Below are 15,847 nucleotides of genomic sequence, written 5' to 3'. Positions count from 1 at the left end.
TCCTGTTTGCTCTAAATCTTTACGGAGAGAGTTGCGTGCGTTTACTGAGCTCCCAGCCTGGCTATACAAATTAAGTCGAAGAGCAACGGGAGACAACTTTGTACTTGTTTTAGCATTTTCTTTTTCTGGGCATCACATCTGTTTTCTTATCTATCGAATATTACACTTACCTTAACCTCAAGCAGAATGAAGGACTTAAGAAGCATGGGGACGAGGACGACCCACTGGAAACATGATCCCAGCATATGTTTTGAAGGTTCACTTGGTTATAAGAGTTGTTTTTAAAAACTTTATCTAAAGCCAAGAACACTTTTATGCTGGGATTTTGATTAATTAATTAAGAAGGAAACTTAATTATCCAAACACAACCTACTGTGCATGCAACAATGACTATATATGTGATTTTGATTAATTAATTAAGAAGGAAACATAATTATAAAGGTAATCATCAAATCACAAATATGTTTCCATCTTCAATTCCTTTTATTTTTGCCAAAGCTACATAGACACTTAATGAGATCTCACACTGCTGGTATCAATCAACTTAATTTCTATCTATAACATTTTGGTAATACATATATTATTACCAGAGAACATGCTAAACTCAACACTACGGCCTCTTGCTTGCTTTGCAGCAAAAACATTTTTAGGTATCCCCGTTGTTGTACTCTATCGCCTGAACCTGAGCCTTAGAGACCTTTTGCTTCAAAGAAGAAGTTAACGTTTCCTCCAGGATGATCAGAGGAGGATGGCCAGGAAATGGTCTATATCTAAGTATATTACTGGAAGAAGCTTAGTAATACACATTATGCATGCCTGCTATAAGCGATGCGCTCACTCGATCGGCTCAAACGCGTCGTGGGTTGCGAATGCTCAACAGCTTTACATCGTCGACCACAGGTCCGCAGAGGGAGGCCATGTCGTCGCTTCTCATGGTGTAGAATGTGCTCAGGAACATGATGCGGGTGCGAGGGGAAGCGGCTGTAAACTTGAGCACAGCACGCTTGAAGCCACCAGTTCCCTTGGACTCATATGGGACCTTCACTGTGTCCCGACCAGCGAATGCCTCCACCACCATGGACCCTTCACATCTGTTGTTAGCATCACCTACGGCGAACATGAGTGCGTAAGCTTTGCCCGGGACGGTCCGAGCTACCTGCGCAATGGCACTCTCCTTCCCGGCAACAAGCTCCACAGCTCGTTTTCCCTCTGGCACGGAGAAATGCTCGGCATCGATGTACTTCACGGCCTTGAGGGACTCGATCATCCAACCAGGCAAAGGAGAGTGATCATCCTCAATGTTAGGTGGGACGAGGACCCCCCAGGATGTGTTTGGGAACACGTAAGGGCCTTCTTCGAAATTTCCATTCTTCAAAAGGTTCTCTGCATCATTACAGAACAAATTAAACAATAAAAAACTATAGCCAAACGTCCCAAACCCAATTATTCCGAGCTTAATTGGCAACCAGAATGGCAAAACAATCCTACAAAGATGATGGTGGGGATTGGGGAAAAGAACCATCAAGGTCAATGGTCCCAAAATACTACACAAGTCATATGTCCATGGCCCACTAGCCCATCAATCAATTAATCAAGTATGTGAAGTATCATACTATCATCCTAATCACTAACTATAACTACTTGAGGTCGGCCGCATTAAAATCTTATTATTTTACTGTTTCATGGTTGATAAGTTGATGAGATAGAACTTACTGCCGGTTGGCCGAGGAGGATAAAGAGCCTTGAGAGCGATGGAATCAATGAGTGGGCCACAGGCGGGATCCTCCTCCACGCCTGGGTTGTGGATGACTATCTCCACCTCTGGATAATCAGCTTGGAAGGCCCAGGCATAGGAGTCCCAGCCATTGCTGCTGTACATAGTTTGCATGGGAAGGATGCCGGAGTCCGGCGCCACGGACACATTCAGGCGCTCCTCTTGCGCACAGGTGCGAGCTGCGCTGAAGGTTATTGAATAGTACATTCCCTTGATCACCTTCACTTTCTGCTTGATTGAAGCCTCGTTCCCCAGCCTTACTGCATAAGCTCCCTCAGGTACTACTAGCAACATATCACCCTGCTTCTGCCCCGACTTGATGTACTCCACATAACCGGTAAGTTCCCATTCCGGTATTGCGTGGGCGTCCGTCACCAGCGTCCCTTTCATCTGCGACGGCTTCGGCCCGTATTCGAAGTTGCCATTTGGCAATAATCCTGCATTAATGGGGATAAACAAATTAGAAGGAGAAAGGAAATACAGGGATTAAAAGTTGAAAATTAAAATAATTAATTAATTAATTAGATTCAGTTTTATAAACTTTAAAAGTTCAGGAATAGAGGAATAAATTTAGCAACAGACCTGCCAATTTGGACAGTTTTGGTAAAATGGCAAATATGGATATTAGCATTTCAGTTTTTTCTTGCCATCCACGTGGGCATTATCGTCAATTGGTTAGCTAAGTCCGCATGAGCTCTAACAGAACCTAGTTCCTTTATTTATAACTTAATTGAGTAAATCTGGAATCTGGGCGCGTCCAGTTTAGAGGACCAATCCAGCTTGGGTGGTCACATGGTCTCTGCAGGAGTGCCACATGCTGTCATGTTCTTCAATCATTACCTTTTAAATATCAGTCCGCTTATCAGATGAACGGGAGCGCAGAGATCTAAAGCTATCAGCATCATAACCGTCCAATTCAAGTTTGGACGGTTGTGATTTCTAACTGGGTTGCTATAATTGGGGATGGATGAAATTCTCCCGTGGAACAAGATTCACACTTTCTTTAAGCTGTTAAATGCTGCCCAACTACCGAGAACATGAAAATAAATGAAAAATAAAGGAAGATCAAACATTATTAACTGTGAAAATGACATGTTCACCCCAGTTCCATTCAAATCTCAGTGGGTAAATGGATGGCTACAGACACTAGTACAGTGACAAAACAGTAATAAAGACCTGACTAATGACCGAGCCGGAACATTTTGCAGAAGTTTAGGGTCATAGGGTCATAAAGGGCTGTAATAAACACTACCCTCACACAGAACCATGATCTACTATTGGGGACAGAAACCGTGCATAACCGCTGGATTGAAATCTATTTTCACTGAGGAAGAACTAATGGAAAGTAAAGATTCTACAGCAGTGATGACTTATCAATCCCGAAGTGACACAAGTCTCCAATCTACAGGTTATTTTCACTTTTTTTAACCCGCAGTCAGCCAAGATTATGAAGTGTGAACCTAGTTCTATTTCGACTGTTCATCAAGTTGAAGAGCAGATCAGCAAACTCCACAACAGGGATACATTCATCATTTTAGCCAGATCTTCTGACACTAAGCCGGAGTGAAAGAAACCTGAATCTAAACACTCCGCTGATCGGAAAAACAGAGGAGTTAAACACAGGATAAGGGTCAAGGATGCGCATCAACCAAAGATCAAACGAAAACGCAAGGAAAGAACGGTAAACTACCAAAAAGTGTCACTCTAACTGAAACTCGTATCGTGACGGAGAGCTGTCAGAGCTTACCGTCGATGAGAGCTAAGGAAACGTGGCAGGTGGCGCAGAGCAGCACCGACAACACCGTAGCCGCGAACTTCGACATCGTTGCTTGTAAGGGAGATGGAGAGGGCCAGAGAGGTGGGAGTGTGGGATGCTTCGAAGCGGAGGGGGGGTTCATAGGCTTTTATGCATGCCACCCACCAAAACTGCCCCTTGGATTGTATAAAATAACGTCAAGGCCCCTCTCTTCCTGCGCATCCGCAGGCCGCAGCAAAGTATCACGTCACGATTATAATTATTCCAAAGAGAAGAATTCATCGGAACACGTAAAATTCACTAAATAACAAAAGATTTAATTTAAAAAATCGAATATTCATATGGGTTCATTTTTTGGATAATAACGAATTTACCCTTATTTTATGTCCAGCTTTAAGGCCAACGACGGACATCTTCTGGTGTAGGTTAAAGACAAAATCTGCCGGGATCACATGGGTTTCGGTTTCAAAGAATGCCTTGGTTTCGCAGTTGCTGCAGCCCATTTCTGTCATTTTGCACCAACAAAGAAGCCAAAATCTTAACTGTTGCACTATTATATTGGAGTAGACATGGACTGTTTAATTAAAAATAGGTGAACTCGGAAGTGTGGGACCGCCCTATTGACTCGGGTTTCGGGCCTTTTTGGCCCTGAGAGCGGATCGTTTTACCAAACCAGAAATAGAAATAGAAATGGAATTGACCGGAGCCCAAGATCATGAGCCGTCCAGTGCAGAAACGGGGATTTTCCTACAACTGTGAAACCAGAGTTTAATTCGGCCATTAGTCGGGAAATGGGATCATGTAAGAAGATGTTTTTGACTGATGTTGATTCTTTAATGAGATTAACCTTATAGATGCCGATTCATCCAAAAACAATCAGAATCAGCCTGAAAAGATGAATACTATTGATTTCTCTAAAAAATAGACCAACTAAATACTAAAATAATCAGCTATTAGTGATTTTTGAATTGCAGTTATAGCTCTTATTTAGTGCCAATTTTTGACAAGTTAGCATCAGTCCCGAACACCACCTTAATTAATATATAGGAGGAGTGGTTCTCCACTTGGGACTTGGGAGAGTGGATAGAAAAATGGAAACTAAATTCGAAAATGACTAAAAGTGGTCCTTTTATTTTCATGGGGTTTGCATCACACGTGGTGCTGATAAAGCTAATGTTTTTATACTTTGATTTGGTTCCGTTTTAGGATGCGAAGAACCAAGTTTATTGTTAAAATGACCAATTTGGTTTTGATGGATAGACCAAGTAGGTGTTTTATTAGCTCACCTTCGCATCCTGAAATAGGTTCACGTGATTCACATTACCATCTCAATATGTAGATAACTTCGGTCCAATAAATTTTTGCCACATGGCAAACTCGAGATCTAAAAAGTCAAAAAAAATCAGGTTTTATTATTTATCTATAATACACGTGGCTAATCCAAAACCCCCCGAATCAAAATTGCCCGCCCCCTCCCAAGCCCTTTTCGCAAATATAGGTTTCAGAAATTTACATTGCACATGATTGCAATTGTGTGTGTGTCTCTCTCTCTCTCTCTCTTTTTCTTAACGAAACCCCTTAAAAAGAATTATCTCCTCACTTCGCTAGTTCACTGTCCATTGAAGATGATTCTATGATGATCAGAAGCAACATAAGCCTGAATCAATTCACAGAATTGATCCGAAAAACCTCTCAATTCGAGAATATATTTAAAAGAAAATCCCATTCTCACTTCATTAATCTTTCTGAAGCTATCTACTTTATTTTGTCATTTGATATAAAGTTGGTGAACAAGAAAAGCAACAAAACAAGTTAAAATAAGGATTAGTAGACACCCCATGTGCAATTTAGGCTCTTCCGATTTTGTGTGAGTTCCAAATTACAGATTAACCTTCCAAAAGAATCGAATGTATTTCTAATTTTTTCCCCACCTCCCATTTGGCCAGCAATAACAACTGTACTATCTTATAATAACAATTATGTGCCACCCATGTGGTCTATGATAGAGAGAAGGGGAGACGAAGGTCAGTATCTGAATAGAACCTTGCTAGGATAAGGATTAGCTAGTGAGGCCAGTTTGAATCAGTGGTCAAGATCTTCCAATTCAAAGCTCAGATTTGCAAGATCTGAGTAGACAGGGACGATAGAGTCATAGAGACATGAATGATATATATTAAGTACAGGCCTTAAGTAATCTACACCCCCCTCCCCCAAAGAAAAAACAAAGTACACATCATAAGTCTGTAAATCTACTGTAGTGAAAGAATAGGAACTCTTGGCCAGAATAACAAAGGTTGAATTCTTAGGCAGAAGCAGAACCTAGTAACCATGTTAGAACGATCTCGGAAGGAGGGAAATGGGCCTGGCCCATAATGTATCGGTTTTTTGTTTGGTAGGGGGCCAAAGGGGAACATGGCACGAGGTTTTTGGGATCGGTCAGGAGGGTGGGACCCACAAGTATACCGAGAATCAGGATCTAATCCTCCTGGCTTGGTCAGTGGCACGGTGTGGGCTTATCCGGCGGGAGCATGTGGGCCTCTGGGCTTGAGGGCTAAAAATATGAGGGCCCTCCACAATATCCGCACCCATCACTCTTTCTGGGATGCATGTGGACGACCGACTCAACCCACAAACCCAAGGGCTTTTCTAACCTTTGGAGCTTTCCCCGATTCAGAACAAAGATCTACCCCTCCCATTGGATTTTACCATTTTAGCCATCCCAACAAATCAGTGATCACAAGGCCTTAGCCGCACCAACTAAAAAAAAAAAAGGCCTTAGCCACACCAACTAAAAAAAAAAAGGCGTTAGCCGCAAGGCTGCTTGATTAATGCTATAAAGCGCATAATAAGCAATAGGGGATTTTTCTATTGTTTCACACATTTTTTTAAGTATTTATACAATAAGCTTTTATCCAAATTTTCCTCTGAAATTATCTCTAATTGAATTTTAAAATACCACTTATAAAAGTATCCCTAGTTGAATTTTATAAAAGTATTTTCTTAAAAGTTTTTTATAAAATATTTTCATAAAAATGCTTTTATTAAAGTATTTTTATGAAAGTACTTTTAAGAAAGTATTTTTATAAAAGTACTTCAATGAAAGCACTAGTAAAAAAGTACATTTGTGAAAACATTTTCCTAAAAACACTTTCATAAAAGTAATTTAATAACAATACTTTGAGAAGGATATATTTTTGAAAAATTGAAAGAAAATGAAGGATAAAATAGTCACAAATGCTTATTTAAGTGCTTATTAGAGAAAAAGATTTACCAAACACCCAACCTAATATAAAATAGGTGCTTATTTTTTAAAATAAGCATTTGAAAAAGTTGGATGCCAAATGCAAATAAGTGTTTATTCGAATAAACACTTAATTTTAACTTAAGCACCCCCAAACATAGCGTAAGTGCAGGCATTGTTACATCAGTGCTATGTAGGCATTTTGAGTTTAATGGTCAATTTGTTGTTTGGTTGGAGACTGTTTTGAGTAAAAACAGTCATAAAACGATTGTCGTGAAAGTCTATGTAGGCAGTGTTTTAAGAAATATGGCAAAGTCTAAATACTCTGATTGAAGTGATTCCGATATGTGGATTATGTTTGGACCATGCCTTAGCTGGTCGAAGGTACCACGTGGATGCCTCTATGGCCGATGTGTTCGGACCATGTTAGTGTGCTGCCTACCAAAGAACGTGGATAATCACTTAAGTTAAGACCTCGGAGATAAGCGCAACCCCTCATGGATAAGGATAAGTGTTGCCTCCCAAGGATAAGCGCCCCCGCCAGGGAAGGCAAAGCCTTTAGAAGACCCTAGTGGGCAGCCTCATCCCTACAACCCCGCAAGGAGAATGTCCAAGTACAACATGAACACTTGGCTATTTAAAGTTATCTCCCTTAAGGTTCACCATCTTTACCCCTCTCACTCTCTTGCTCTTATTGCTCTCTTACTCCCTCCTTGACTTGGAGCAGTTTTTCCTTAATAGCTCAGCCTGACGGCTTCGCTCTCTATTACTAATTTGAGCATTAGAGTGCCTTCCTTGGGTACGTCTTCCTCGGGCCTCTGACTTTCTTCTGTTTGCAGATCTGATTCATTCAATGCACCACCTTGTCCTTACACTTCGGCTTCGTTCAAATTGATGAGATTATCTGCTGCATATCTGATTCGACTATACCTCGTATCAGACAGCATCCAATTACATGGATGAAAAACACATAGTTTTCGTAAAAAATTGAAATACAAAAAGTAGTGTTTCACCAAATACCAAAAAAAAACAGTAGTGTTTCAGTGTGAAACATTGATAGTTAAAACACCAACATAAATGGTTGGATTCATTTAATGCTGATTCCGAATCCAGCAATCCTTTAAATGTGGAGAAATGGCAAAATGGATTAAACTGCTTTGCGCAGTTCGGTGGGCGATATAGGTAACCTTTGTGCTTGAGCTCCATAAAAAAGTTGCATGGGAAATTGGGTGCCCTGTGCTCATTCCCTTGTTTGCTTCTTCAATTTAATGACACACCGTTTATATAACTGATTTCATAGTAACAGAGTGGGGGAATGATTTTGCCACGTCAATTTTGATAATTGGGCACATCCCCCAATCAGAAAACAAAAGATATTAGATTCCCCTATGGTCAAAACTAAAAGACGCTCCTTTTGTCTAATCCTTGGGGTTCTCAATATCGATTCTTGAAGTGTCAAAATCAAAATAAAAAATTTCTAGGGATGGAGACTCCCTCGGATTGTTATTAGAACATACTATTTGATAATGGAAAGCAATTAAATACTACTAAGTTAATGCTATTATGCTTTTGATTGCAAGCAAAGCCATCAGAAGCAGTGCTATAATATTAGTAGCTGTTGACAATACATGAATAACTGAATGATAATGAATTCGATGGAATCGAGTTGCTGCACATCGAGGGATTTTTGGTCGAAAAGACTGGGGAAAAGGACGGTACACCACGTGCTCTTTGATGAACAAAAGTTCCGGCTGTTTGGTTGTCCAGCTCAGATGTAAGAACTGGTCCCAGAAAGCAGAAATGGGCTGAAAGTTGTTTTTTTCTAATAATTCTTTTTTTTTTCTGATATGATGATTATGGGCTGAAAGTTGAAGTTCACTAGAGGAGAAGAGGGTGGCATGCAGTTATTAACAACATCAACATGTGGATTGTCAGCCAGCTTATATGTTCCATTATGATTCTCTTCAGGTGCTTTACTATTTAGGCTCAATTTGGAAGGAGTATAAATATAAAAATACAATATAAATACATATAAAATAATACAAAATACAAGGTTTTTGCATTTCTAATTCTGACAAAAAATACATTAAATCTCATATTACATTGATGTATATAGTCCGAAGAGATAAGATGAGAAATATATCACCATATGGCCGCAAACGGATCGGATTGAATCAGATATAGGCATATCCGAATTTGATTTGTTAACATTTGAATCCAAATCAGATCATATTTATTAAATATCTAACTGATTCTAATTGAATTTGGATTATAATCGGATATTAAATAATTAAACTAAAAATAACCAAAATATAATATATTATTAATAAGATGAACTAAAAATTATTTTAATAACATATTTTATTAACAAAATGAATTGAGAATTGCATATATAAAACTTGAACATATGAAAATTTAGTGAAAATACAACATTAACACCAACTTCAACGGTAGATATAATATATTTTTTAAGTATATATGAACATATATATTTAAGTCGAATCAAATTGGATTATATTGGATCGGATATGTACAGATTCATATTTGATCCAATTATAAATGGATTGAATTCGGATCAGACTTAATAGGGTCGAATTCGAATTCGGAATCAGATAATCAAATACCATTTGCAGCCCTAGATCACCAAACCAAGTTGTCGAGGTGTAAATTGGGCCGACCTGACATGACTTTACAAGGATACCATGCTTTGGCGGGTCATGCCATGCTGGCCTGCGGTCTGTGCTTGCTTCCTCTTGGATACTTTAGAGGTCAGGCCCAACATGAGTCCAAGCAGGCTTGGGCCAGGCCAAGATATGAGAGGCATTTTAAAAACAATTAAAAAAATTAATAAAATAGACACAAATTGAAAAAAAAATAATCTCGAAATTTTATTTTATATGAATTTTTATGTATACTATCATTTATATATAAAATTATAAATTCCAATACAATTAAAATAAAATAGTATAATAAAATAAAAACAACATATATTATATAATTATTATATATAGGCCATGACGGCTGTCGGCCTAAAAACCCAAACCTGACACGACCCATTTGTTATAGTGACTAGACAAGCCTGACCTGATTTATAGCTCTACTATACTACCAAAGAAAACCAAGTAGCCTTACTTAGAGAATGATAGCTAGTGCTATCAGTGGACTACATATTGGTCCAATCCGATCTGGTCCATTACTTTGAGTCCATTATAGATTCAGGCCCAATTTAATTCAATTAATTGCTGACTTGTGAAATCAGCCCATGTGAGGTACACCAAGGCACCAAATTGTTGACAAACTAAGATCCTGCAAAAACGCGCTCAAACTCTGGAATAAAACCTAGTTTGGCCAAATACAAAACCACATCCGGGGGCTTTCTGAGAAAATATCAAATTTACAAATGAGGGCTCTATCAAGGGAAGAACAGCAACAACTACACTCTTTTAAAAACCAATATAACTACTGGCTGGCCAAAGAAGAGCAATTGTGGAGAGTGAAATCAAGGGATTTATGGCTTAGAAAAGGTGACAAAAACACCAAATTCTTTCACTACATGGCTAATTTCAATAACTCTAAGAACACCATTGATTGGCTAAAGTGTTCAGAAGACTCCTGGTCCTCTAATAGGGACTCTATAATTAGTATCTTCAAAGATGCACTTCTTCAATTGGGAGGCCTTCCCGAAGACTTTAATCCAGATCAACTTAATGATCTAAACCTCCCCACTCTATCCCCACAACAATGGGACTCACTTTTAGTTCCACCTACCTATGAGGAAATTTCATCAGTGGTTCAACAATTTAACCCTCAGAAGGTCCCATGTCCTGATGGCTTTACCCCCCTTCTTCTTCCAGTATTTATGGAATATAACTGGTTAGGACATTTACTCCATGGTTCTTAGGTTTTTTAACATAGAATTTTTGCCTAAAGCAATAAACAACACAAATGTTGTCTTTGTTCCTAAGAACAACAAGCTGGTTGATGTCTCCAGCTTCAGGCCAATCAACTTATGTAATGTTCTCTAGAAGATTATAACAAAATGGATGGTGTAGCGTCTACAACCAATTCTACAAGACTTAGTCTCACTCGATCAATCGGGTTTCCTAAAAGGGAGACAAATTATAGACATTGTCTTGCTAGTGAAGGAGATTCTACAAAAAATGAAATCTCAATCCAAAGGTAAGAAATACATGGCTATCAAATTAGACATGTCAAAAGCTTTTGATCGTATGGGCTGGTCTTTCTTATTTCATCTACTTAGTAAGATGGGATTTCCAGATAAATGGTGCAATTTAATTCACCAATGTATATCTACAACCTCCTTCTCTATAAAAATAGAAGGTGAATCTCATGGCCACTTTTCTCTGAAAAGAGGATTAAGACAAGGTGATCCAATCTCTCCATATTTGTTCATACTGGGGATGGAGGCCCTCACTCAGCTACTAAACAAAGTAGTGTCCTTGGGTCAGCTTGAAGGAATAAAATTAAGCCGCTCCGGTTCTCCCATCACTCACATTCTCTTTGCTAATGACTGTATCATCTTTTGCAAAGCGGAAGCTAGGGAAGCAAGATCTTTGGTTTCAGTTCTGCAAGAATTTGAACAAATGTCAGGTTAGAAAATAAATTATTCCAAGTCAAGCCTATTCTTTAGCCGAAATGTCCCCAAGCGTCACCAAATAATCCTCTCCCAAATGCTCCACATATCCCGATCTATGATTGGCTCTAAGTACCTCGGTACCCACATTGATTCAAACCAGTGCTCCTCACATAAGGATATCATAGAGAAGGCTTCTTCAAGAGCCTCGTCTTGGAGCTCACAACTTCTTTCTAAAGCTAGGAGAACTACTCTAGTTCATTCGGTACTGCAGGCTATACTAGTGTACACCATGTCCATAGAACTAATCCCTCAATCAGCTTCGGTGAAGTTGGAAGAAATTAGAAGATCATTTTGGTGGGGGAAGTCCAATAAAGCATCTACTCATACAATCTCATGGAGCAAAAAATGTCGGCCCAAGAACCTGGGAGGTTTAGGCTTCAGATCAATAAAAGCCATGAACAAACTTATGTTTCCGAAGCAAATATGGAGACTCCTAACAGCCACCTCAAGCATTTGGAGATGCCAAATTAAGGCCAAATACTACCCTCACAGTTCGCTTTTCGCAGCCAAGAAATGTCACCGGAGTTCCAAATGGTGGCAGCATGCCTTCAAATTGCTACAACAGCTTCGGGGTAACCTTCTCTGGGCAGTGCACAAAGAGAACTCCATCCATGCAATTTCAGACCCATGGGTCCCTACCCTTGCTGAGAATAAACGACTTCTAAAAGACCCATCATTACAACCAACATCCACCAACCTACTTGCCTCTAACCTCCTAAAACCAGATGGTTCATGAGACTTTCATAAGTTACAACATTTTTTCAAGATTTTTCTATTACACATATCACAAACATCACTCCAGAGCCTAGCTCCTCGAATGACAATATGATTTGGAAAGGTAACTCCTTGGGAACCTACTCGGTGAAATCAGGCTATAGACTTTTCGTATCAGAAGAGGGTTCCACATCCACAACCTTTTATGAGTGGAAACTCATAATTCCATATAGGTTCCAACTATTCTTATGGAAGCTAGTGTGGGAAGGCATCTCAACTAAAAATAAATATCATGTTGGTTGTGGGAAGGGGACCAATTATGTGTTCTCTGTAAGTCCCAGGTAGAGCGGTTTGGTGTAATGCTCAAATCGGGTTGGTGTGATGCTCAAATCAGTTTGGTGTGATGCTCTTTTACTAGAGCGGTTTGGTGTGATGCTCAAATTGGGTTAAATCCATCATCCTTGCCCATGAAACCCATACATAAGATCATAAAGGAGTGGTCCATGAATTAACTATTCATTTCAGTAAGTAGCAAGCTATAAATAGCTTAGCCAACTTCAGCATCCTAAACTATCAGATCTGGAAAGCTAGGAATAAATAATTATTTGAGTTGGTGGATTTAGATCCGAAACAAATAGCCAGCCTTGTGTCCCACTTCCAGTACGAGGAAACAACAGCACAAGCCTTTCCTGACGCAACTAACCGATCTCTCAGTGGCATGGATACATATTCACTTTTTGTAGACGGCTCTTTTGATCCTTATCTTGGCTGTGCAGGATGTGGGTTCTACATCAGCCACTTCAATCACCACCTGGTTTTCGCAAGAGGAACACCTTGCTGGGATGTCAACAGCCACGACGCTGAAGTTAGAGCACTCTTAGATGGATTACGGGAAGCGTATGGCATTTCTCATCTGAAGGTTTTCTCTGATAATGAATCTTTGGTAAATATGGCTAAGTTTGGCACGTCAAGTCACTGAGTTGATCAGCTACACATGAGCCAACTTAAAAGTTTAATATCTACTTTTAATTCTATCTCTTTTGAACATGTACATAGGCAGTTTAATCAATTGGCCCACACTTTTGCTTACTTATCATGTAAGGGCCAGTTTAAGTTACAATTCAACCCACGCTTTTCTCCTTTTATCTCCTCATGTAACTTTCAGTTTATAAATATATATTCTATATATTTTCAAAAAAAAAAAAAACTTTGTACCCAGTCCATTTAATATATATTATTGATTTATTCAATCCGTTCAAATTGATTTTGATTTGGAATGGAGTCCAATCTAAACCTAATCCATTAATACCCCTAATTTTAACCAAATGATTGGCTACTTGATTGTCATTTCTACAGACATGATGAATGAGATTGACTTTAAGTTTGAACCACTAGAAAGAATGAATTCAAACAAATTTCATAACTCAGTCAAAAAATGATTTTTAGAACCACAAAATTAGTAATTGAAAGCATACCAAACGCAACCTAAGTCACGAGAATGAAATATTCTTGATGAGTAGTCAATTTGCCGGGTCTGGTTTAGAATAGGGTGGACCAATTGCGAACCAATTATTAAACAGGTTAATCGGATGTAACCCAATTATACTCGACACATATAATTTTGCCTATGAAATAACAAATTGGACCTTCATTGCATAACCTTAATAAAAGTAACTGTAAATACTATATTATTTATATATTGATTAAACAAGTGCCTTTAATCAAACTTATTTATATATTATCCATAGTTTTAAAAATCGACCTAGAAATGGAACCATTCTGGCCACCAGTTTTTAGGTTGATGATTTGACCGTTCGATTCGAATGGACGACCCGTTTTAACAAAAAAACTTACAAAAAATAAAAAGTAATTAAAAGTAAAAAAACTGCCAAAAACTATTAAACGGGTTGACAGGTTGACGGTTCAATCGCCCGGATCAACAAATTATTACCTGATTCAATGCTTTTTGGCCAAAGACGGGGTTTGGGGTAAAACAGAACCTATTAGTTAGATGGTTCATAGGCTAAATAGTCAGACTGTGCAGATCAACAGTGATTTGAAAACCATGATATTATCTATACAATTTATCCTTTCAAACATAAATATAGCAAAAAGACACTTTATATATTATTAACTACATAATCAATTCAGGTCTTAATTAGTTCAAAATCAACATAGCAAGATTCTCCATTGACTTGTTTTCTCCCTTTGATGCCTACATTTCCTTTTTCTTATTTTAATATTTAATAGTACCCACATTTCGTGGAAGGCATGAATTGCATTCCCCAATGTTGAGCCACGTTATCTGCTGGAAACATGTTCAATACAAATTTGTAAAGTGAAAAACCTTATATTTTATATATATATATATATATATATATTTATACTCTACAAATTTGTATTTGTATTCTTTGCAAACCGAACCTAATGCCCAATTTGTCAAAACTAATAAAAAAAGTCATTAGTGGATGCAAATACGCATAATGCTCACTAACAAGATAAATGGATAAGTGCGGTTCAGATGAGATGATTTGTATTAATGGCAGTTATTTCTTTGGTAATACTACTTATCAAATATATATAATTTAATTGTTCCTAGGCGAAGTAGCGTGTAGAATTATTAATAGTCACTGCTCCAAAAATGGTGAAGATGAAACATAACTGGTACACTTTGAATAGATTGTTCAGTTGTTGTGAAGGTGATCTTAACCATGTGCCTGGAGTAAATACCAATTGGGAAAGCTCCTTGTCATTTATCATGGGTTTCTGTGCAAAGTGCCTTAAACGCTGTCCTCGTTGGCTGAGAAGAACATGAATCTGCTGCTATTAGTGCTGAAGTGAAGGGCCCGTTCAGTTGCGTTTTTGATAAGAGACCTTACCAACGACTCGAAAAGAATCTAAAAGCATAAAAAATACTTAAAAAAGTTATAAACATTTTAATTACATGGGATTTTTCGGTCTTCCTCCCATTTTCGACTCTCCCCCACCAAGCCCTAAGCTAGAAGCATCCATCGGCATGATGTCCGTAAATGTAAAAGCCACCGGTGGATAACATTAAGGGCTACAGCGTAGCCTTGTTTGCCGCTGGATAGCGCGTATTGTCGTCTCCGTCAACTACCGTCTTTCGCCAGAACATCGGTACCCGACACTGTACGACGATAAATTCAAAACTCTGGAGTTGCTCAACTCTAGAAATTGCGAGGGGTTTCAAGTTAATGCCAATATCACTTCTTTATCAGTACCTGAACCCCTTTTTCTCTTAAATGAACAACCACATCCCCAAATCGTTGGTATCTTGATAGAAGGCAATCCACCGAAGTTCCAACAGTTAACTCTCTACACCTGCTTTGTTTCACCAAATCAAGATGGGCATTTTTCTGCAAGTTGTAGGCTTTGCAAGCAACGAGTAAAAAAATCCAAGTTTTATTTCTTTTACTTGTATCCCAAATTCAGTTTGTAACAATGACCTTGAAGTGAAAGACTTGTGCATTTAAAATTGGTCCCCGTATATATAAAAAAAGATATTGATTAAAGTTAGTCAAATGAATGGTATGTATGTCTAACAAATCATTTTTAGCCAAAATTTCTAGTTTCGCATCATTATTAACAAATTACAATGGATGAGTGTGTTTTTGTATTTCCCTGCACAAAGTGCTTGGCTTGTCTCAAATGTCTTGTCACTGAGATATGTATAAAATCCAAAAA

At 38.5% G+C, this 15,847-nt stretch overlaps 1 protein-coding gene across 1 annotated transcript; it reads right to left on the bottom strand.

Annotated features, from left to right (window-relative positions):
- Window positions 1-433: 433 nt before the first annotated feature.
- On the bottom strand, window positions 434-3,689 carry LOC104592350 (BIIDXI-like protein At5g11420). The gene is made up of 3 exons (XM_010251678.2): window positions 3,522-3,689; window positions 1,714-2,211; window positions 434-1,383 (listed from the first exon to the last, which is right to left on the bottom strand). Exons 1-3 carry the CDS (start codon window positions 3,670-3,672, stop codon window positions 848-850), a joined length of 1,185 nt encoding a protein of 394 aa, XP_010249980.2. The 5' UTR covers window positions 3,673-3,689; the 3' UTR covers window positions 434-847.
- Window positions 3,690-15,847: the final 12,158 nt, after the last annotated feature.

The sequence above is a fragment of the Nelumbo nucifera genome, chromosome 8, assembly GCF_055504915.1.
Source record: "Nelumbo nucifera cultivar China Antique chromosome 8, China Antique-T2T, whole genome shotgun sequence".
NCBI classification, from domain to species: Eukaryota; Viridiplantae; Streptophyta; class Magnoliopsida; order Proteales; family Nelumbonaceae; genus Nelumbo; species Nelumbo nucifera.
Note: the sequence above shows the minus strand (reverse complement) of the source record. Positions and strands in the feature narration are given on the sequence as shown.